Genomic DNA, 24960 nt, shown 5'->3' with positions numbered 1-24960 from the left:
AATTATTTGTGAAGCATAATAATAGCAAAATAATGTATCTTTTACAAATAGTGTAAGTATATTATTCTGAGTAAAACAACTCTTATCCAGAATGTATGTATAGTTAAAGAATATTCCTTTCAAATATTGCTAAAACACTTTTTATGTTTTAAAAATATACTGTGCACACATTTCCTTGCCTTATGGCTCATTCTGTTGAGAAGCAGAAAATGGTTTTATTGGTAGCCTTTAGGAAGTACTTACAGTTCGTGTGAATCTGTATGAATTTCCTTTCAGGAGTTTTATTTTACATTTAAGATAGGTGTATGTACAGACAGGTGTACATTCCCTTCCTTTCAACTTTTGTCAATTTTTCTGTAAATTTTTCCTTCTTGACTATCAAACAAACAAAAAAAAAGAAATATTTCAAGGAAGAATTGTGTTTTGCTTTGGCAATGATGTTTCATTGTAAATTTTCCCTTGACACCTACCTCGCTTTGCAGGACAGAACTAACAAAAACTCTGGTACTTCCTGAGTTAGTAGAACTGGCAAGAGATGAGGGCAGCAGTGTACGCCTTGCAGCTTTTGAGACCTTAGTGAATCTGCTTGATATGTTTGATGCAGGTAAGAATTTAATATATACTTAGTAGCCCATTTATTAATGCTTTAGCACATCTGATAAATGTATATAAATGTATTTAAATGTTTTTTGTTCTGTCTACGTTCTTCAGACATTTTATTTTTTTAAATTCTTTTATCCTTTATGTATTTAATGTCTTTCAGTGCTTTATACATAGTAAGTTTTAAGAAAGGTGAACCAGTTGTCTGTGAAATTAGTTACCTTACTCCAAGTTTTTACTATAATGGGGCTAAATGGGATGAGTAAAAATTACTATGTAAATGATAGGAATATTGGATTAGTATTTAATTAGTGCCATCAATACACAAAATATAAAATGTTAGCTCAACAGATGCCATTGCATGTGCTTTTTTGTTATTGACTTGTTTTTGCCTGTTAACTGAAGTAAAGCTGTTCCTAACAACAGACTGCATCCTTCTGGGCTGGAGAACCAGACTGGGGCAATGATGTGTATCAGTAAACCTTGACGGTTTTATCATCCAGGAAAAATTCTCTTTTGTATCCAGTTATGTTGACATAGTGGTGGAGGGTTACCTACACGCATGACTGACATGTTCTCATCACAAGTTCCATTCCAAGTCAGTTGGGGAAAACTTTAAGGAGAGCTACTGTGACTGCTCCAATATAGGGGGACATTTTGGGTAACCACTGTGCCTTATCCTCCAATCTGCAGCTCTAGCTAAATTTTTTCAGGGGGAGGCAAAATAATAGTAAGCTTTTCTACCTCTGTATCAGTTGTGCTCTCTGCCGGTTTTGGGGGTTTTTTTCAACTGGAAATGTACAAAGTAGCAAGTACATGACAGATCACTGCTATAGTGTAAATAAAAAAATACTGTGGATTGTTCACTTCTCATTATTTCCCACTTTACTCTTTATACTGTCTTTTTCCAAACTTTGCAGTTGTTTATCTTCATTAGCCACTCTACTTTGCACCACATTTCATACTCCCACTCACATCTTACTTACTCTGCTACTCCTTCCTGTTACGTAAGTCAGGAGCGAATATTTACTTTGCAGCAACTTTGGGGTGAATTGCTAAAATACATGGTTGCATATAAAACATATAGAGGAATACGTAAAGAAATAAGATAGTTTTGGGGAAAATACCATAAATAGACTCTCTAGCAGTTAGTGCAGGTACTAGGAAGTATGATTGTAGGTTCATTTTCAAATTATTGAGCCTTTGCATTTGATGCTATCAAGTCTGTGCTCCTCTTTGCACTTCTCTGCCTTCACTCTTCCTCCCTCATCCCCTGATTTCTGTAAGTATTGCTTTTAGCTGTTGAAAAAAGCTTACAGAAACCAATCAGGTATTATTTACAGGTTTGTAAGGAATGTGTTTCTAGAAATTTAGCCTGTGTAGTTTTTGGTTTTGTGTCTGAACTGGAAAATGAACTTACTGAAGGTAGATGACCCAAAATTTTATCATAGGGTGTCTTTCCCACAATATCAAAATATTTCTTCAGGTAAATATTTTGTTCAGTCATACTTATTAGCTGAATTTTGGTGTTGAACTACCATAAGAAATCCTTTTAAAACTTGAACATTTAAAAATATAATGGTTTTATTAAAACAAATCAAACCACATTTTTTAAACATTCCTTTATAAGGAGATAGAGTGTTTGGATTTGACTTTAATTTCTAAATGGTTTATTTCTTCTGCCTTTAATTATTTTGTTCCTCTATGCATTTATAGTTTATCAAAATATTTTCAACCTCCTATTCTCAGTACCTTGGAAAAGTTCACATCCAGTGTATCCAGAATGGGGTTTTTTTTACTGTCGTGGTCATGCTCAGTCTTGATCTCCCAGTTTCCTACTATTGTAGGAAATTTTATTGTAGGAGTATTTTAATATTCTTCCTCTCCCTGTATTTTTGGTAAATGGAGATGTTAGTGACTGTTCGTTTATTCTCTGTTTAATCCTTTACTGTGAGATGCCTTTTCCCTAAAAAACAAACAAACAAAACAGGTAAGGTTTTGAAGTTTAGCACCTTTATAATGGTAGTATATTTAACATTCTGTATTCATCTGGTTTTCTACCTCGAGTGAGTGCCTGCAAAAAATACTTGTAGTCATGTTAAACGAGATTTTTGATAACTTGTCATGGAAGTCCACTCTCTGTGTTCTTTTTCAGACATTGTCAAATGGCTAACTTTAACAATTTCTTTTGTTTTTCAGATGATAGGAGTCAAACTGTGCTCCCCTTAGTGAAATCATTCTGTGAAAAATCGTTCAAAACAGATGAATCTATCCTAGTTTCCTTATCTTTCCATTTAGGAAAACTGTGTAATGGATTATATGGTATGATTACGGTTCTTTTAAAAAAATCTTAAAGATCAGGGGAGGCTGGAGAATTTGAAGTCTTTGGAAAATACCCAGATGTGAATGAATCAAATTAAATGAGTGTTAAGGAAGGAAACATGGAAGTAAAAGTCTGACATCAGATCTTGCATAAATACTGGATTTTGTGAATTTCCTTTTTGTGTGTCCATCTGTTTATTGGGGTTTTTTTAATGGTTAGACAGGGACAGAGCTTTTTGTCTAGAAAGGGTCAGAGATGGAAACATGTCAGTTTGTGTTTATTGGTTTGACTGATTTATTTTGATTCCTTCTTGGATATTCTAGTTCTTGTCTGGTGGATGACTGAATTTTTGAAACTAGAAACCTTTGAAAACACAGTACCATGTTAACTGTGTGTGTACACTTCTGTGCTTGATATCATTTTTGAGGTGCAGTACTGAGTGTAACCCATAAGGAGCTTCAGGGGAAAAAGAAGACTTTGTGGCATGTGGATTCCTAGCTGCAGCTGAGGCGAAACCTGTACCCATGACTTCTCTGGTTTTCCGATGAGCACAGCAGATTTTTCCTTAGTCATTCGGCTACCATATACCATAGAGCTTATCTGAGGAGGGACAGCACAGAATCATGATGTTTCTTTATAGAGAATTTTCCCCTAGATTTTGAACCCATTTGGTCTTTCTTACAGACCTTTAGCATGATCCTTTATGATTGTATTAGAGACTATCAAAGTCTTTGCTTCACTGCAAATAACTTGAAAGGGCTGTTCTACAGTGTCAAACTGTCATTTACAGAAACATAGAGCTAGGACAGTCCATCTTATTTTTATGATGTCTTCCCAGTCTTCTTTTCTCTAGGTTGAATGACTTTAATTGCTGATCTTTTTTCCCCTCTGAACTCTATCTGGCAAGTTTGTATTTTTCTTGTAGTGTTATGCCTTAGGGCTGAACAACGTCTTGCAAGCTAAATTGCTGTTTACATTTTTTAGTATTTAAAACTGCTTTTTTTTTTTTTTTACTAACAGTTTGCAAGATTTTGACATTATTTGTTCAAGTGCAGCCTAACAGGACTTTTTTAAAAAAGAAGATATTTTTTAGAAATATAATGTCTAGTTAGTCTTTCTCTTCCTGGCCTTGTGGATCTGGCTAAGTATGGTACTTAACAGAATAGCAGTCTAAAGTTTTAAGACCGTGTGTCCTTTTTCTGAAGATCGTTTAAAATTATCTTCTGAAGAACGAGCAGTCTCTCTCCTAGATGAATGTTATCAGAATACTGAATAAGTGAATTCAATGTCCAAAAAACCCAATGAGAATGCTGAATAGTACCAGAACTAGGATAGACCATTCTTAATACAGATGCTATTTAACTGTTTTTTTCCAAGCAGTTTTGCAACACCTTTATAGTTTTTAATTTCTATTACCTGATCCCCATTTTTTTTCTTGCAAAAATATGATCTTTGCTGCCTCTTATGTATTCATGGGCTCTATTATCCAGTACTAGAAAGAAATGGAATCAGTTTGACAAGCTTTTCTTTTGCCACGTTAGCTGCTATTTGTTTTCTTGTTTCCTTTTTGATATTTACAAGTAGATTTCCTATTTTTTTCAAAAACACTAATCTGACTGATCTGTAATTATATGACCTGTCCTTCCCCTGTCCAGCTATTAAATATCAGTACCTCTTTAGCCCTTATCCATTCTGATATCTCACTTATTTAAATATTTTATCAGTTGATACTTCAAATACTTTTGAATCCTGGAATGAAGCACATCTGACTTTGAACATTTTGAAAACCTCTGATGTTTACATGCTCACTGACCTGTTCCTTTTCTAGCTAAATCTTGAATCTTTGACACAGTTATTAATTATACTAAGCCTGATGATACCAGTGGAATTTGAGAAAATAGAATAAAATCAGTAGGCTTTTCAATCTCCGTGATACCAATCACTGATAGCTTTCCCCTCTCTCATGAGTACAAAACTGAGCCTTTCCGTATTTGTTCTGTCATTACCGGGATAATTATAAAATGACTTGTAATTTTTGAGGTCATCTTGCTTCTTGCATTCCGATTTGTTCTGAGTTTTTTTATTTTATTCTTAGACCTCTTTATGATCTGTAACAACATGATGTAATTTTGCAACTTTCTGCAGGCATCCATTCTTTATGTGACTTGAGTTCCACAAAGACTGAAAAACTTAATGAAGGAGAGACCAGTGTTCGTGGAACAAATGTATTCATAATCCCGCCCTTAAATTCCTGAGTATTTCAAGAATTATGTAAACAGAAATTAGGATTCACTGTGTTACAGTTCACTGTCATTTTCTGTAATCACTTTTCTGTATAATGTGTACTGATGATACTTGGCTAGACTTAAGGTGGGGGGAGGAGGAAGAAAAATCAAGATATTTGATAGATTTATAAGTGAGATTTGGTTTTGAATGTTACCTATAGTATTTGTAATGAGGAGAGTAAACTTTTTTTTTTTTTTTTGAGGCATTTTTACTCCTGAACAGCACTTACGGTTTTTGGAATTTTATAAGAAGCTTTCCACACTGGGTTTACAGCAGGAAAATGGACACGGTGATAATCAGCTACAACTTCAAACTCTGGAACAGGAAAAGAAATATATTTCAGTAAGGAAAAACTGTGCTTACAATTTTCCAGTAAGTAACATAAATTTGAGGTTAAATAATTTGTGTCTTGCATATAGTCTGCTAAATAGGACAACATGAGTAATACTGTGGTTATTCTCAAATTGTACATTGTTACCTAGATTTTAGCTCTTTCCTACATAGTTCAAGTTAATGCCTTAAAGTAGAGGTTATCAAAAATAATTACCACGAAAGATTCTTTTTTGCCAGACTTTAGAAAATTATTAGCAAGTTTTGACACTTTTATTCTACCTTTTGAAGACAAGCACCCTGTATGTAGATATCTGTTGTTTTATGTGAGCAAAACCAAGGTATATGCACACACAATTATATGGATGCTTTCTTTGCTGCTTCCTAAAATGTTCTTTGTTTTTGAAGTCTCCAGTGGCAGCTTCCACTAGTGTACAGACCAATTAAGAATGTTTATAAAACTGAGATTTTTGTATCTTGTGGCTTTGGAAAAGAAAAAAGCCTGTAGCATGTCTGGAAGATATGTAAATCCAGTTTAGTTCTCAACTCCAGAATTTGTCTGGAGCCTGTGTTTTGATGTGGCCATCAAAAACGCCACACTTCCTCCCTAAAATCACAACCTATTATCTCCAATGTGTCTTGCTGATTGTAAGTCAGTGCTTTCATCTGATAATCTCTGATAGTGTGACCCTTTAGCTGTACAGTTACTAAAATACTTTACCTTTCCACAGGCCATGATTGTTTTTGTGGATCCAAAGAACTTCCATTTAGAACTATATTCTATATTTTTCTGCCTTTGTCATGACCCTGAAGTTCCTGTCAGATATACCATGGCCATAAGCTTCTACGAAGTAAGTCTACAATGGTTCTTTGTTAGTACTCACATGTTGGTATTTTGTGTTGTTTTCTTCTTTAATCTTATGTTTATGACTGTTCAACCAAAATAAAAAGGCTTGAGAAAACTTGTTGAAATTGTTTAGATTGTCAAAGGTGTTCAGTTCTTTCACTGTGTAGTCCTATATATTGACACATTGGTCTATTCAAGTTGTGACATTTTCTACAAAAGCCTGTTAGTGCTACGTGAGCTTTTAAGGCACAAAAACTAGAAGATACGTATGATCTAGTACCACAAACATAAGCAGCTGTAGTAATTACAGTATTTGAAGGTTTCCTAATACTATTGGAAAACACTGAGACAAGTGAGAGAAAGGAAGTTGCGACTTCTGGTCCTGAAAACCTTCTTTAGAACTGTGGTTTGCTGGTGTATGCTGGTATTCTGTGGAGAATACTTATATGGATCAAATCTAAGCTAAATTCTCAATTTAATATGAAACTACTTGGAAATCTATGCAGATATAGCAACATCTGTATTCTTTTTATTATTATTATATATTATTCTTATATTATTATTATATTATTCTTATTATTCTATTGAGTTAACGTAAGTTCCACTACATTAACCATTAAAAAAAAAAAAGTCTAAATATTCCATATATAAAAATCTCTTTCCTCAAGTTTTCCACATATTTTCTATAAAACAATTTCAATAGTGGGCGGATAGACTACTGGTATATTTTAGAAATTTATATGTGACTTCTGAATCGTGGTCAAAAAAACAAAAGAAATAAGGAGTGAAAATTTCAGATGGAAAGGTTGGGAAAACTTAAAATCCAGCAGAGGACAAGCCAGTTTTTATATTTTATCTTTTGTAAATTATATAGCAGGCTGACAGTTAAATCTCTCAAGAGTTATGAAGTACAATGCTTGAATATTCCAGAAGGATGTTTTTCTATCCTTGCAGAACAGTCTTAAAAACTTCTTGAAGTAAAGTTGGTTCTAAAAGCATGTTTCATGGTTGCATAATAGGCTTGTTTCTTTACCTCAATTCTTTAAATAAGCAAATAAATAATAATAATTTTTAATGTAATCAGTGGGAAAGTACACAACTTGAGAAGGCTGACGTGCAACAATTGTAGAGTACTCCTTCATGTTTACTGTAAAGTAAGCAAATGTAGTATAGTTCTTGTAGTGCCATAGAAATAAAGAATGTTTCACCTTGTTGTCTTACTCTCATTTTTTAGGTTGCCAAGCTTTTAAATTCTGGTGTATATACAATACATAAAGAGTTGGTTACACTATTACAGGATGAGTCATTGGAGGTAATATACATATATTGCAACTTTCTTTTGCTTGTTATATTGGGGCAGATTATCTTGATGTTTAATAACAGCAGTAAGTGGAGTAACTGAAATAACCAGCAGCTTTTACTTCTGTTTCACACACACTTCACAAAGATACCAGCCTTCTGTGAATAAAAAGGAAGAGAATAAAAATTTACAAAACTCACACTGAATTTATTACCTTTGTAGAATATAGAGTCTAAATTGTTTTAATTGATATATTATTTCTTACAAATTCTTTGGGAAGACTTAGTTTTAACACCTTTAAATAATTACTGATAACGTTCAAGGTTGTTGCTTTGGTTTAGTTTTGTTTCTCCCATTGAAGAGGGCATGATTTCGTGTATGGTTAGAGATCAAGATTTCTAGACAGTTTCAGTCAAAGATCTGCTACAGAATCTGTGGGTGTTTGTGAGACAGTTTAGTTTGGTATACCTCAGTTTCCACCTATGTAAAACATTAGCTATATTACATCACTTAGCTATATTACAGACAATATAGTGAGACTTTTTGGACTGAAAACCAGACAAATACCCTTTCTGTGTAGAATCTTTGGATATGGCATGGAAAAATGAGTCCTTTTAGGTTTGATACCCTTTGGTAGATGTTTTCAAGGAAATTAAAAGTATTCCTAGAACATCTACTCACAGTTTGTGAAATTCTGACCCATCTGTAACAAGGTGAACACCCGAAAGCTGAGACACAAAGGCAGCTGGTGATTTTGAAACATTTCTTGGTTTCATCACTATACCATTATCTAAATAATATAAAAAAATAGTGCTTTACCTTGTGTATTACCTCTGTCAGAATTAGTGCCAAAAATATTTAACTATGTACCTTTCTAGACTAGGATCGAGTATTAAAATGTTTGAAAGTACGATTATTCTATTAATAAGGACTATATATTATATTTTATCAACTGAAGTTTTTCTTAAAGAAGGAAAAATTTCTTTTAAGGTTGAAGTGACAAATATGAAAGATTCTTTGTGTTTGTTGAGGCTCCTACTTGACTACAAAATACAGATCTTTCTTAAGAATAAATATTCATTAAAAAATATTGTATGCTGTGAATAGTTTAGAAAGCGTTGACTGTGGTATTCACATAAACCAAAACTTTGTCTTGTTTTCTTAAACTGAAACCAATAGTACTTGTATTACCTGTTACATTAAAACACCGATTTTAAATCCCAGTCATCATCAATGCAAAAACAATGCATCTTTTTTTTTTTTTAACATGGATATGAGAGAACAGTAACATGAGAGATGTCAACAGGAATGTATTGGTGAGAGATGAAAACATAAATTGATTTACAGAACTCATTCATGAAGCTTTTCTTTAAATAGGTGTTAGATGCCTTGGTAGGCCACCTTCCAGAAATCCTTGAACTAATGACTAGTGGAGGGGAAATCAGTGGATCAGAAAGCAAGGTGGGTATGCTCATGTTTTTAAATTTACTTTCTGAAAAAAAGGGAATAGCAAGGTTGTTCAGGCATGTACTGCATGAAAAGACTTTCATGATTAGTTTATGCTTTGGAGAGGTGTGAAGTTTCTGTGAGTTTTTGGTTGGTTGTTAACTTTATAAACTTCAAAATAAAAAAAGATTTTTTTGACTTTGCAGCAAAATGAGCAATTTGTCCATGTTTATTTTCAAATTAACTACAGATTTGGTGAAATAGATACAATTTTGAAATATTGTCATTAAGTTAAAAAAACCACTTGTTTTCACACTAAAGGAATAACAGCAAATACCCAATTTATTTATTTATTTATTTAGTGTTGGTGTGGCAACTGTCCATGGTTGACATTTTCAGACATGGTTTCTTCTAGAAGGAAGCCTATTTCATGAAGTAAAGGCACTGAATTAGAGTTTAGGAGATCTGTATTTCTCCCAACTTTGCTAATTTCATTGTATCTGTCTCTGAATGGTTTTTTCATCAGTGACTCCTCACCTGTGAAATGGAGCATAAAAGATCATCTGCTTCAAGTTGCTGTTTCGAACATACTTTCTAAATATATAGAGAAATGGTGATATTCCAATAAAATAAAAAAATGAATAGATTTATTTTCTTGTATGGACAAAAGTTGATGGTGTAATTTAAAATGTGAATTTGTCAGATGTTCACAGCTGTAAATGTATATAGCATACAACAATTGCAATGTCAAGTGTGGCGATCTTTCCTTTTGCTTAGTGCTAAAGAAAATATAGCTTGGCTACTCTTTGCTTTCTACTGAGAAAAAGTATATCATTCCTACTAAAATAAATCAGGGAGTTAAGAAGAATAACTTCAAAGATTAAGAGGCTAGAAGGAAAATGGGATTTATTTGATTTGAGAAAGAGAAAATTGAGTGTCGTCGAAATGGTCTTCATATCTGTGAAAGAGCATTACAAAGAATACAGTCATTGGTTTTTCTTTTTCAGGAGGAGGGATTGGAAATTAAAGTGTATTAAGTGAGGTACTGGAATAGCTTTTTTGACTACTTAAGTGGAATTTGCTGCTTAGGGGGGAGCATTGAAACCTGATCATTAATCAGTTTTTAAGAACAAATTAGACTAATATCTACTGGAAACCTTCTCAGTGTAGCTGATCCTGTCTGAGGAGAGGAATTAACTGACCCCTTAAAATTTCTTTGCTTCTTACGTTTTTGTGATGTGCTTGTTAAGCATAATAATAGGACATACAGCTAGATGATGTAAAATTATTTGAATGTTTAAATTTTTATTTCTAGATATTGTCTATTCCTGACTTGATTCCCGCTCTAACAACTGCAGAACAGAGAGCAGCAACTTCTTTAAAATGGAGAACTCATGAGAAGTTACTACAAAAATATGCATGTCTCCCTCATATTATATCAAGTGATCAGATTTATTACCGTTTTCTTCACAGAATGTTGACAATCATTATGACAAATGTAAGCCTGCTGTCTCTTTCCCATTGTCTTTCATTTATTTGTGCTATTTGGAACAGTGATGGCCAGATATTTGCTATGTAAAACACTTTATATATAAATCTTAAAATACTGTTTCTCGTTGCACATGGACCCATCAGGCTGTATTTTTTTTTAGATGACTAAGAAATTGCTCTGAGAAATCCTCCCCATTTGAGGAGCAAAATTTGGATTGACAGGTTGTCATGTTTTTTCCTCCCACGCAAGACTTTCCAGTCCTCATTCATTATCTGTTTGTTTCTAGGTAAACCAAAACATTTTCCTCTGAGAAGTGCCTTCTGTTTCCTGGTTCTATACGTTATGCATGGTGTTTCATTCTTTATGAAAGAGCACTTTATTCTGAAAATGAATAATCTTCTGAAGCTACTAGTTTGAAATTTTACTGAATTAATTCAAGAGTAAAACTGTTGTAAGAGAAGATGTTGTAAAATTTGGTTTTAACACCTGCAATATAGAAGGTGCCTTCCAAACATGGCCTAAAGATGTTTTTGAAATAGTTGAATAAACAAATTAGGGATGTATCAAGAAGAGTGTGGCCAGCAGGTGGAGGGAGGTTCTTCTCCCCCTCTACTCTGCCCTGCTGAGGCCTCATCTGGAGTCTTGTGTCCAGTCCTGGACTCCTCAGCTCAAGAGGGACAGGGAAGTGCTGGAGAGAGTCCAGCACAGGGCCACCAAGATGATCAGGGGAATGGAACATCTTTCATATAAGGAAAGGCTGCGGGAACTGGGGTTGTTTAGTCTGGAGAAGAGGAGACTGAGGGGAGATCTTATTAACATTTACAAATATCTAAAGGATGGGTGTCAGGAGGTTGGGACCTTTTTTCTGTTGTAGCCAGCAACAGGACAAGGGGTAATGGGATGAAGCTGGAACACAAAAAGTTCCACTTAAATATAAGAAAAAAACATTTCACTGTTCAGGTGAGGGAGCCCTGGCACAGGCTGCCCAGAGGGGTTGTGGAGTCTCCTTCTTTGGAGGTCTTCAAGACCTGCCTGGACATGTTCCTATGTGACCTGATCTAGGTGAACCTGCTTCTGCAGGGGACTTGGACTAGATGATCTCTAAAGGTCTCTTCCAACCCCTACCATTTTATGATTCTATGGTGATTCTAAAAGAGATAAACAAGTAGGTGTCTCATTGACCAAACTGCCTTAATCTCCCCTACATTATGCCAATTGTTTCAAAATTTATAAAGTTAGGCTATTTTTTCTACTTCTAGTATTTTTATATGTTTTTAGTCATATTCCTTCAGGTATATTTAACTGTGTTCACTTTGTTTCTGTCAAGAATGTGCTGCCAGTCCAAAAAGCAGCTGCTCGAACTCTCTGCGTTTATTTGCGTTACAATCGTAAACAAGAACAGAGGCATGAGGTTATTCAGAAACTGATTGAACGTAAGATAATTTTTTCTTGATTACCTAGAGATGCAAGTTAGTTTGACTGAAGATCTATTTATGGTTATATTTATTCAGTGTAACTTCCTGACTTCATTGGAGGAATTATACTTAGAAGAAATTCAGTTGCTTATATTATCACCAGGCAAAACATATTGTGCATATGCAAGGGTTATACAAAGGAATTGGGAAAGTGGGAATTGACAATATACCAAGATACAACTCAGCTTCTTGAATCCAAAATCGCTTCTCTGTAGATAAGCAATAAGCAGAATTCCTCTATAGAAGTAATATTCTATAGAAGCATTAGCAGAAGAAGACTTGACCAGATCTTCTCAGAAATTTGTTTATCAACGAGTTAGTCACATAGACTTTCTTTTCTAGCCAAGTGTTTTAAAGACAGATTAGAACTTTGAGTAGTTCTCATTAGCAATTCTTAATGTTTACATAGTAATTTTGATACAGCTGTGACATGGTTTGAAAGGCATACAAGGCTTTGTTCAACACAGTAGCTACTAAACTTGCTATTTTTACTTTTTCAAATGCTGAAAAGTATAGGTCATATTTCTGAAAAAATTGCTCACTGACATAACTGGTCACTGAATTCCAAAGGTTAGTTTTTCACTGAAAGAAGAATTGAGACAGGTTGAGAAGGTGAGCCTTTAGATGAATGTGATTATCATCTTTGAGTCAAAGATTAACATTTTGAATGTTTTCTGTCTTACATTGAACACTTAATCAATAATACCTGTGGATTGTTATTTTTCAGAACTGGGCCAAGGAAAAAGTTATTGGAACAGACTTCGGTTTTTAGATACTTGTGAATTCATTATGGAACTGTTTTCAAAATCATTCTTCTGTAAATACTTTTTCCTACCTGTGCTTGAACTTACACACGATCCAGTGGCAAATGTGAGGTACTGTATGAAGAATGTGTAGCGCTGTATGGGGAAAAAAAGCTTTAAATAACATATGAAGAAATTTTGTTACAGGTTTAAATAGTAGGACATGACTACAAGTCACTGAGCATTCAGAATGACCAGTATTAAAGGTGTGGGGGACTATGGGAATGATATTAGAAAATCACAGCAGCAGTTCAGTCTTGAGCGTTTGTGGGACTTCGTTGAAAGTGCTGGGTTTTGGGAGTGAGAGGAATGCTGAGGCAGAGGAGCCAGCAGTAGATAGGAAGAAAGTAATATGCTGTTTCATGAGTGTAGAGAAACATGACTTTTCTTCTTTTTGTAGAATGAAGCTATGCTATTTGTTGCCAAAAGTTAAATCTACACTGAAGATTCCCACTGATAAACATTTACTTCAGCAGTTGGAATTATGTATAAGGAAACTTTTGTGCCAAGAGAAAGACAAAGATGTCCTGACTATTGTAAAAAGAGTAAGTGTTTTTCTTTTCCTGCTGTTTTTCTTTTCCATTTTATCTTGGGGTTATCATTGAAAGTTAAGGTGATCAAAGTTATGCTTCCTGTTGATTCTCTTAACATAAAAACAGACTAAAGATTTCTATTGTCAATTATGTAATTTTGAACAATTAAGAGAAGATGTGGTATAATGCATTCTGTCAAATTTAAGAGCTGGTGTTTCCTTGGTTACTTACATTACAGTTACTTTCTGGTGACTGGGATCCAGGATTTTGGCTCAATGAACATTTGTGAAACAATAACAGATGACCAAAGATCTTAAAGGCTAACTCTAGTAAAAAGAAATGTTTGAGGTAGAGATAACCTGTTAACCTATAGTTTAAAATATACAGATAAAGGATTTGCAGAATTTTGAGATGTTGAAAATGTTTTTGTAACATGAATATTCACCAAAAAAGTACCTCTTTAGTCTCTTCAGTCTCAGTGAAGCCATGAAGTAAAGTAAATGGCTTCCTTATAGTGCCAGTCTTTTAGGAGAGATTGTGTCAACACTTGCATGGAGCATCCTGGTTTATTCACAGATTCCTTAGTTGCTTTGTCAGTCTTGATTCCTAGGTCCATGCTCCAGCCATTTATGCATCTGTGCTTTCTTTGAGTGTATTTTGAGTTCCTTATAGGTATTAGTCCTTCACTGTAATTTCAAGAGGGCTCTGAAAATATTCTCTGACACTTTATAACTGCTTTTTTTTTACAAAAATACAAGCATATGCTTCAAATGTTTAGAAAGAAAAGTCATGTTTGATGTTGAATACCATTGTTCCAAGTTTCTTATCTGGGCAGTTTTTTAGTTAGAAGAGTGGCATGCTGTTGAGTAACAATAAATGATGTTTTGATTTTCTTTATAGACAGTGTTAGAATTGGACAGAGTGGAGATCTCTGTAGATGCTGTAAGTACTTACTATCTTTAATACTTACCAAGTACTTTTAGTTCCCATTTTCATGTAGTGATTTTTAAATTTTTATTGATTTTGTTTTGAAGTTTCAGAAAAGATTTTACGAAAATGATTTATTGGATCAAGAAAAAGAGAGACAAGAACATCTCCTTTTGGAAATGGTATATTTTATCCATACAATCTGGCCTTTTTTAATAGTTTGTAGCTAAATATTAATAAGGCAATAATTTTAAGGTAGAGGAAGTGCATATTGTGGAGAGACCTGGTGGGTTCATAACTCATGTGTGGTTTCATTTTACAGTTTATGTCAAGGTTAAGTCCTTCTAAGTAACATAAAACTTCCTTTTCTTACTACCTAAATTTTGCTGTATCACATAGAAAGATAACTGGAATTTCTTGAAAAATATTCATATTTGTTGCCTTTATAGTTGTAAAATCCAAGCCCTTCAGCACAGCTTTATGAAATATTTTTGAGGGAGATTAACAATTTGTCAGACTTGTGTAACATAATAAATTGAATCATGGAGCACCTCAAAATTCACGTACAGCTTTCACAGGCAAATAAGTTCATGTCAGAACTTAATTTGTGACAAGGAAGCCAAAGGAGGCTCAGTGTGTTTAAAGCTTTCTTGCTACCTAAAAAAAAAAAAAAAAGGAAAGAAAGAAAGAAAGGCCATTGATATCTTCAGCCTGGCAGGAGGGAGAGTTAGTGCATGCTGCATAGAGAAAAGGGAGCTACAATTTACTCAGGATTTAAAAGTCTGCAGAATGCTTTTCCAACTTATGAAACTATCCTCTGTCATAGCTGTAAGCAAAAGCTGCAAAAGCTACATAGCCTGCTAAATCTTCTCAAAGGCTAGATCAGATTACTACAGTCCTCTGTTCTGCTGCCTCCTCTCTGGCTTGATGTAGGAGAAGCTAAGAAGCTGATAAGATGTAGAACAGATCAAATTTCATTAACATGGTTCCTCTAACTTCTAGTAACTGAGCTTCTCTGTAGTGAACCAGAAAATATTCAAGATGGTCCAAAAAAATGTCACTTTTTCCTCTCTGGGATCGCTACAGAGCCCACATTTGTGGCTCACTGATGTCAATAGGTACTGTGGGCTTTCTCTGGGGCAGCTGTTTTTCTCAGTTCAAGATACCTGTGTCATCTACTTCCTGCCACCTCTCGTTAACTTGAGCCAAGGATTCAAGCTTTGTTCTCAGGACCTGCATATACGTATTAAAAGAAATATTCACATATTCAAAAAACTTAGCAGTCTTATAGATAGATACAGTTAATGTTTTCATAGTGAAAGCATTTTGGACTATGGTAAAATAACCTCCAGTGTGCTCTGTGTTATTGTGTATTGTATGTTATCGTGTATGTATGATAACATTTTTATCCTGCTTCTAGGGCTAGGCTTTAGAAAAGCACCTGTATTTTTATGATAAATGCTATTGACATGGGCAGACCTTCAGTATTACAAATTTCTTGTTAAGCATTGTCTGTGAGAGACATACTTTTGAGGAACTGGACATGTACAAAGTAACATGTGACACACTGCTCTCCCAAATCGATGAGCAGCCATTGAATCCAGTGAAATGTGTCTGATTGCTACAGTTTTTAATATTCAAGATGTTAATAAGTTTCCTTAATTTTAGTTAATTGACTTAGTAAAAACTATATTTCAGCATCCTTGACCTGAATTCATTACCGCTTTAAAAAAAAACAAAAACCAAAAACCAACCCAAAACTTGGGTAGTAATTAGAGTGCCACGAAAAACCGGAGTAGAAAATTACTTGGCACTTTTTTGCTGTGAACTTAGTGGAGAAAATAACCTGACATTGTATAGCTTTTTGGAGTTGGAGTGATATATCTTCATCAAGAATTCTTAAGCAAGCATTGGCTTTTAAAATTATGGATGTAGTTGTGTTAACACTATCTTCTATCTATGGATATGCTCTCAAAAGCACACCCATAAGGCTACCTTATATAATAATAACAGGCAAATAAATTCCTTACACGTGAAGAACTGTAATACTCGAGTTTATTTTGCATAAAGGCTTATCAACTGTAGATGTTAATTTTAGACCTTCAAAATATTTGAGCATATGTGACACACCTTAACATTTGAGGAAAAGATTTTAATTGAATTGTATGTTTGAATTAAAAACATTACCAGCTGTATTATCAGAGTATGTGTTGCATGAAAATTTTTCCATTGACAGCTGCCAATTTATGTATTTTTTTAATTAAAAAAACCCCAAACAAGGCAAAATGTTAGTAATAAGTGCAAACTTCAACTCTGAGGTTCCTTTATAATTAAACTCAACATGTTTTGGTGTGATTTTTATGTATGTACCTTGATTTCATTCTGTTTCTTTTATAATTTCATTTACTTGCTGTGGATATTGACTAGGAGTTGTGCTAATAGTAGGAGAAGGTAGAAATTAACTATTATTTTGTTGATTTGGAAGCAACTGCTAGTTAAAACACGTCTGTAATTTTTCTGACTAATACTGAAGAAAAGCATTCATTTTTTAGGAACAATTAGAAAAAGAGAAGCAGCATAATGAAGGAAGGTCTACAAATATTAATGATAAAATGTTTGAAAAGAAGCGTAAGTTTGTTTATGTTCATATTTATTTGTATACATATTGTTTGTACATGCATTACTTCTGCAAAGGTAGAAGAGAAAGGACATGAAAAGAGATCTTTTATACAGTAAATAGCAGAGTTTTAGAAAGTGGCAATAAAACTTTATATTCTCTATATTTCTAAAGAAAACTGACCTTATATTAGAAGGAAGAATTTTGACTTATTAATAAAATGCTTAACAGTTTACATTCTCTGTTTTTTTTAAATTTTGTGTTGTAATGTAAGTATTTATCATATTTCTGAAGTGTTAGTAGCACTGGATTAGATATAATTACTGTTTACCTTATGTTTGTGATATATTCTCTTCCTTTCTTTAAAGTTAACCTTTAAGAGACAAGTATGTGATTTTTTTAAATTTTTTTTTTTTTAGGTAGAGACAGTAAAACATCATCAGTGTTGGCAAAAAGTATCACACTCTCTGTTCCTGGAAGCTCTTCTGGTATAACAACAGGTAGGAATGTTTAAAAACTCTTCTGAAATGCTTTGATCTCCCATTAGTAGGTTAAAACCCAGCAAAGCTGCTTGTGGGCATTTGTGGGCCAAAATTTCACCTGCTACGTGTAGGAAAAGGTTTCACTCCTAGAACTGAATGTGTTTTCTATCTTTTTTAGTTTTATTTCATTCTTTAGAGTATAAACAAGTGACATAAGGTGTTATTGAAGTACTTAAACTGATTCCTTCAGCTAGTAGATGCTGGCAGAAAGTCATGTTAAAAAGTGTTCTTAATTACTCAAGGAAATGCAATGATATCCGTGTTTAAAATTTTTTCCACTTTTAGGCAAAGAAGACAAAAAATCCAAGTTGGTTCGAAGCCAGTCTTTCAATACCCAAGCTCTACATCCAAAATATAGCAACATAGACAAATGTCCTAAGTATCTTTATTATCTTTATTGCTTATTTCATAGGCAGCTGTTTACCTAATAGATAACAGTTATGAAATGATATGCATGCAAATCTATGGAAGTAGTGATATGCTACTAAATGTGACAAATTTTCAGCTTACTGCTTAATTGGTTAAGATATGCCATTTGGAACTGTAGGAAGAAATACCATTTTAAGGTATTAAATGGCCTAAAAATTGCTATGAATTCCTTTAAAGTTAAAATATGCCACCTTTTATCATGTATTAAAAATATCTTTCAATATGAACTGCTAGATCTAAATTCCTCAATTTCTTAAAGAAATTTCAGCATAACTTTCTCATTTTATTTTTTCACATAAACTCAGAAATAACCTCCAATATTATTAAACAGCAGAAAACACTTTTCTGTGATAAGCAATTTGTTTGTTTTTTTTTTTTTAAGTAAAAGCTCTGCTACAGGACATATGTCTTCTGCATCAGGAATGGGAAAAAGTTGTATGTTATCCTTTAGTGGTAAGTAGGTTATTATACTGCATTTTACATTAGCTTTTTGTGGGGGTGCTGAATTTACTGGAGCCCTGTTAAACAGGCAAACTGTAAGATATTATTTTCTAAAGAATATAGAATTATAACTCTACAATATGTTTGTGCACTGAAGTGCTAGTCTAGTTGTTATTTTTCTGATTTTTTGTTGTTCTTGTTACACATTCATTTAAAGCTATCTTTAAAAGCAGTAAAATGAATCTGGCATTTAATGATTGGTATTTTGGATGTCCTAAAATGGATGGCTTTGCACTTTGCCTCCATCTATTTTATGTGAGGAAAGGGATGTTATGTGTAACTTCTGCTGAATTTGGAGAGAGAAACTGCTGTCTTGAAATGGCCCTGTGTCCATTTACTGTGGAAGAGTTTGTATGATTAAAGATTAGAATGAGGTGAATTGTTTCCTAAAGGAATCTGTCTTTTTTCATTCACTACCAATTAGCTTAGATGAAAAAGCTAAATTTTAAGCAGCTAGAGACTGACCAATTAAATCCCACTATTTTCATATATCAAGTGTATTAATCGTCTCTTCCAAAATGTGTCTTCTAATTATTTTGTGTTTTTTCCATAAAAATATTTGAAGAAATGTTAAGTTTTAGCCATTTTCTTACAGGAAATTAAACTTTCAGATTATTGCCATAGGAAATATGCCACTACTGACACAGGAAGAACAGCCCCTTCTGTTAATCTCTGTGCATTTTTTTTCAGACAAAATTTATTGACTAATCTGCAACTCTTTGTTTCAGATGATTCATTCCGGACTCATTCTACTAGTAATAGTGGGAATGCTGCCTTTTCTTCCAGTTCTTCTCGCAACTTATTTAATCCATCTGACCAAAAGAGCAATGGAAATAAGGAGAGTCAGTCCCGAAAGATGAGCATGTAAGTGATTGATGAGAGGTTAAATAAAGCTCATGGATAACATTTTTAAAGGGAGCTTAAAAGAGCTATGAGCCTGTATTTATGATACTTCTACACACAGATTTTTAAATACTAAAATATCAGGGTAGAAATGTGATGTGTGCAATTATAAATGTTTTTAAGATTGCATTCGCTTTCAACTAGTCTTTCACATTGTTTCTCCTGCACATGTTTGCATTCATCTGGTACATTATGTGGATGGTGAAATGGAACAAAGTCAATGTTGATGTATTTGATGGAAAATAACTCATCACCATGGTTTAGCTACATGTAGTTGGAGAAGTAGAATGTGTGTACTGTTAGATGATTTAATTTTTTCTTTTCCTTCTTTCTATGTGTTTATATATATTTATGTATTATTGTGAAAGTATTTAATGACGAATTTTGACAGTTGTGATGATCTGTTACTGCTACTTGTTATTAAGGCAGTTTTCTTTACCTTGCCTTAACCATTTAGATAAAAATTTCAGTGCTAGGTATTTCCCTCAGGCTGGTTTTCTTTAAATTTCAGCCTAAACTCTTCAATGTTTTGCAAGAACAAAATCAAACATTAATTTGTTTGCTTTGATGGGTATTTACTCAGTGAAGTCTCGGTGAACTCTGGCATCTCGGTGAACTCTGGAACCCTGTAGATTCCTTTTACACTAGAACTTGCAGTTGTAAGTTACTGTCTTTGGACTAGCTGTGAATTTAGGTGCTCAGACTAAGATTTTTCTTTACTCTCAGAGATTTGCTTTCTTAGCCAAGGTAGAAAGGAAAGGAGCCAGTAATAGCAAGAAAGGGAAATTGTTTGGGAAAGTGTAACAGAAACTAGAACTGGAAGCTGAAAAGTATGAGGTAATGTGATCAAGGCCTTGGAAATCTGAATTGATATGTGACACCAAGAATGAAAGGAGACTATGACTTGCATGAGAGAGCACCAGATAGGAAAGAGTAAACACCTTATACTGCTTTGCCAATTATAAAGGGGAAACAGTATTGAGAATGATATCTCTTCAGTGGTCCTTTCTGGTGAATTAAGTATCTGTATCAACTGATATTTCCCCACTTTGGTATTTTCAGGTTCGTTTAAAAAACAAGCCAAAACACCACTCTTCCCGCTACTTTACTCACAGGTGTAAGTTAATGAAATTCCTAAATTGTAAAATAAAACACTCAGAAGTTTAAAGAAATGTAAAAAAAAATAAATTCTCTGAACAGCTTGCATTGAGCTACTTGTATACATTGATGCAGTCTTTTGTTGTGATTACAGAGGATTTTTTTCAACTGGAGCTTTACCATCTGTACTGTATAAGATAAAGTTGTTCTGGAATTAAATCCATCTTGCATAGTGATGTATCAGGTCGAGGGAGGTTCCCCCCCTCTACTCTGCTCTGGTGTACTGTGTCCAGTTCTGGGCTCCCCAGCTCAAGACACAGGAAACTTCTGGAGGGAGTTCAGTGGAGGGCTACCAAGATGATCAGGGGATTGGAACAATTTTCTTATGAGGAAAGGCTGTGAGACCTGGTGCTTTTTAGCCTGGAGAAGACTGAGGGGGGACCTCATCAACACTTATAAGTACCTGAAGGGTGTATGTCATGAGGGTAGGGCAAGTATTTTTTTCTGTAAAGTCCACAAACAGGACAAGGAGTAACAGACGTAAGGTGGAACACAAAAGATTCCACTTAAACACATGGAAAAACTTCTTTCCTGTTCAGGTGAGGGAGCCCTGGCACAGTCTGATCAGAGAGGGTGTGGAGTCTCCTTCTCTGGGTATTTCCAAAACCCACCTGGATGTGTTCCTGTGGGACCTGATCTAGGTGGGCCTGCTTTAACAGGGGAGTTGGACTAGATATCTCTAAAGGTACCTTCCAACCCCTACCATTCTGTGATTCTGTGAACTATTATTTTTAAAACTGCATTTTCTCTGTAGAAAAGGTTGGATGATAAGTAGTGAATGAAGGTGGACTGTTTGTGTTGTCAGTGTTTCCAGAGCAGAAATACTTTAAGGTGGCAAGTTGAATAACAGTCTGTCCCTGTCTTTGCCAGAGTCTAATGCCTTCTCTTAAATATTGCCCACAATATGTACTTCTGACTTTTTATAGGTGATCATTAGGTGGTCACTTACTTAAAAGTGCCTGATTTCAAATGCAGTGGTTAGGTTAGCAGACATGCTGAGATTTTAAACTATCTATAAAGTAAATAGGACATGTACATACAGTGCTACACGCTTTCAAAAAGTAGATGTGCTCAAAACCCCATGTGTTTTCACCTTAATCTCTGGATACCTCTGTTTTCTGTCATCAAAACCAGAAAATTAGTTTAAATGTTTTAATTTTTTTTAGCAAACATTGTAGAAATTCCAGTTACTCATCTATCTCACAAGGATTTAGGGAAAATAAATGGATTAACTGTCATGAAGCAGTTAGATTCAAAGATTAATTAGACATGTTTTTTACATCTTATAAAACTTTTCCACATTTCAAAGGTTTTTATATCTGTCATATCTTTTGTTTGAATACAAATGGACAGAAAAAGACTCAGACAGAGCAGTTTGTACCTTTGTTTTCTGACAGGAAAGTAAAATGTAAGACACTCAGATTCATGTCTCAATGTATCATTCCCCAGTGAATACCTTAACAACAGGTTATTTGACAGCAGGCATCTGATCAAACACAATGATCTAGGTATTCTCTCTGGATCAGAAAGTCCCTAGACTGCATAGTGTCAGAAGCCAAGTGGATATAGTATGGAAAGAGAAATATTTTTGAAGAAAGAAGAGCAAGCTCAGGATGACCTAGATTTAGTTCCGAAGAAGAATTTTAATATTCTGTGTTCTTATATGAAAACACATCTCTCAAGTTGGTATCATGTCTGCTGCATGGTAGATTCAATTTATTTTTGTAATCTTACCCAATATTTATAGAATCATAGAATGGTAGGGATTGGAAGGGAATGGAGCAGCTCTGTAAGGAGAAATTAAGAAATACAGGTACAGGAATAGTTGGCGGTAAATGTATTCATCCACCTACCCATGTTGACTACAGATATGTTTAGATATACCTCTTTTATCTTTCTTTAGTTCAGGAAGTCAATCCTGGTGTTAAAAATAAATATACTAAACTTCTAGGTTGAATAATGGAAAAAATTGACATCCAAATATATAAGCAGTTGACAGAAATTACTCTTACTGAGAGAAGAATTTGAAGATTGTGTAATGAGAAGTGCAGCTGAATTGACACTCATGAATAAATGTCACCATCTATGGACTCACTAAGGCAGAAAACTTTTGTGAAACTAATAATTGAGTATATATTTAGACTCTATCGTCATGTAAATTTTTCTGATTAAACAATACACTGACCATCTTAATTCTGACAAGTCCTAACCTTTTGTTCATTGGCTCTGCAACATGAATATGATAACTTTTAGTATGTTTCTATTTCTAAGTAATTATGTGTGTTTGTGAAAAATTGAAGATTGGGCAGTCAGATGTTGCTTAACAATTAAAATAACAATTGATATGATTAGTGATTATCAGTTTGAAGTAATATGTGTTTGGACAAAATATTTGGTTACCTAAGTGTAATCTGTTATGGAAAAGTACTCTGCTAAACATTGGCAAATGTTCACTTTTGACAGCATAGTGTAGTTTTCAGGGATGAAGAATTTCCAGGAATTTTTCAAAACCCAGTTACTTTGGTGGAAAATTTAAATCTTTACTTACCATAATCATGAGTTTGTTTGTCCCATTTCATTATTTGAAAATAATGTAGATGTAAAAAAAAAATAATCTCAGCAAACTTGATCTGGTACTCACGAGCAGGTAACAAGAAAATGTCCATTACCTTTCGTATGATTTGCCAACTTTAGGTACTACTTGGGAATAGAAAATGTTAGGAATTAAGCTAAAGATGCACCTATATAGCTTAATGCTGAAATCACAAAAGAGCTGAATACCTACTTTAAGTGCCTTGTGGAGTAGAAAAGAATCACAAAGAGCACTCAGTTGAGTATTTCATCCCTCGAGGCCTTACTTAAATCAATTTGCAGAGCAAATGTGGTTTTCTGACTTTCTGTTGAAGAGTTGCCAGTTAGATCATGAGTCATCCTAGTGCAGAAATTGGCATGATTCATAAACACTGCATTCTATCAAGTAGTCTGATCTGGTTTTATAATGCTATGTAGTTTTCTTATCTTCTTTTAAATGTTTTCCTTTTTATGAGACTAAGATATTTTCTTTTAGGGTGAGAATTACTGTTTTACTTGAGTTTACATTGCTGTAATGTGACTGATTTCAATGTGGAGCTGGCTAAAGGTATTTCCCAGAACTTTATAGATCAGTCAGTGAAAATATAAAGCTTTATAGACAGCACTTAGGAGCTTTCCATCTTGCCTATAGACATATACAGATAGTGCCCAATTTTATTTGACTTTTAATAAAACCTGTCTCAAGAATGAGCAGTACAGGTTTTCCATCCTGTAAAAAGCAGGAGTAGATTTATTGTTGCATAGAAATCAGTTTCTTAATGATAAATTGATATCAGTATTTTATAAGATGTCCACAACTGACCTTTATGACATCCACATTGGTGTGTGACCATGTTTTGATTATTATATGCATAAATATGTTAAAGTAGCATCTTTCATTGATCATATAATTGCTTAGGAAGTTGAGCACAATATAAAGTAGTTCTGCCATTGATCTGCTCCACTTTGAGTTGGTTAGGTGCCATTTCTAAGACGAAGCTAGTAGGTATCCTAACACTAGTGCATTAGCATGAAAGGTTCCACCAGGAGTTTGAGCGAAACAGAATGATATCTTGGTGGGTTTTTTTTTTTGTAAAACATTTCTACAGAGTTCTGAAAGTGATGCTCTTCCAAAGATCTCTGACCATTACAAACAGTTGTTAATTGACATAGCTACACCTCCTCAAAACTGAAGAACAGTATATTTAAAGATTAAAAATAAAGCCTATGAAAAGTTCAAGAAATTGCAGAAGTGACCTAGAAGTAACACCTAAGACCTAGAAATAACACTGTAAAGAGCTCTAAGCTTCCCCATCTCCACTTTCCCCAGATTTTTCATGGATTATGCTGGAGACCCTTGGCATTATTTGTAAACAATACTTGACTACTTGTACTAATGTAAGCATCTTGCTTAACGGGATCTCTAAATGGCCTCTTGTGGAAAAATTAACAAAGTACACTCTTCTTGAATGTCCTCAGAATGTGTTCATTTCACTTTTTCAATGGCTGTGGTAGAGCAGCTAGTAATTTTTAAGTACGCCAGCTAAAAGTGATAATAAAATGCTTCACACAATAGCACTTAATGATGATATTTAATAATATTGTAACAATATGTTATGTGTGTTTCTTCTTTTGTGTGAAGAAAAAACAGAAAATCAAACTCTTAGGACTTCTGACAGAAAAAAGAAGGGAACCAGAGACTGGTGGAAGCGATGTTCTAGAGTGAGAAGGTGGGAACAGCTGATGGGACTCTCTTATGCCTGGAGTGAATAAAATGCATCTTACAAAGTTAAATCTTTTTATCTTTTATATAAAGTCCCAAGCTGTAAAATAACTAATGTAATAGTTTCAGAATTCTAACCTTGTAGTGAAATGTT

General features: G+C 34.1%; 1 protein-coding gene across 1 annotated transcript in view; it reads left to right on the top strand.

Annotated features, from left to right (window-relative positions):
- Positions 1-24750, top strand: part of PPP4R4 (protein phosphatase 4 regulatory subunit 4) — a 39967-nt gene extending 15217 nt beyond the window's left edge. The window contains exons 6-23 of the mRNA XM_061998327.1: positions 483-604; positions 2800-2922; positions 5412-5581; positions 6271-6390; positions 7621-7698; positions 9064-9147; positions 10448-10630; positions 11952-12057; positions 12827-12974; positions 13303-13447; positions 14336-14377; positions 14470-14544; positions 16915-16990; positions 17399-17479; positions 17807-17900; positions 18333-18403; positions 19180-19315; positions 24726-24750. Of these exons, the coding sequence (XP_061854311.1) occupies positions 483-604; positions 2800-2922; positions 5412-5581; positions 6271-6390; positions 7621-7698; positions 9064-9147; positions 10448-10630; positions 11952-12057; positions 12827-12974; positions 13303-13447; positions 14336-14377; positions 14470-14544; positions 16915-16990; positions 17399-17479; positions 17807-17900; positions 18333-18403; positions 19180-19315; positions 24726-24750 (1879 nt within the window). The remainder of the gene's footprint in view (positions 1-482; positions 605-2799; positions 2923-5411; positions 5582-6270; positions 6391-7620; positions 7699-9063; positions 9148-10447; positions 10631-11951; positions 12058-12826; positions 12975-13302; positions 13448-14335; positions 14378-14469; positions 14545-16914; positions 16991-17398; positions 17480-17806; positions 17901-18332; positions 18404-19179; positions 19316-24725) is intronic.
- The last annotated feature ends 210 nt before the right edge of the window (positions 24751-24960 follow it).

Source organism: Colius striatus, chromosome 6 (genome assembly GCF_028858725.1).
Source record: "Colius striatus isolate bColStr4 chromosome 6, bColStr4.1.hap1, whole genome shotgun sequence".
Lineage (NCBI taxonomy): Eukaryota > Metazoa > Chordata > Aves > Coliiformes > Coliidae > Colius > Colius striatus.
This window is presented reverse-complemented; position numbering and strand designations above follow the sequence as displayed.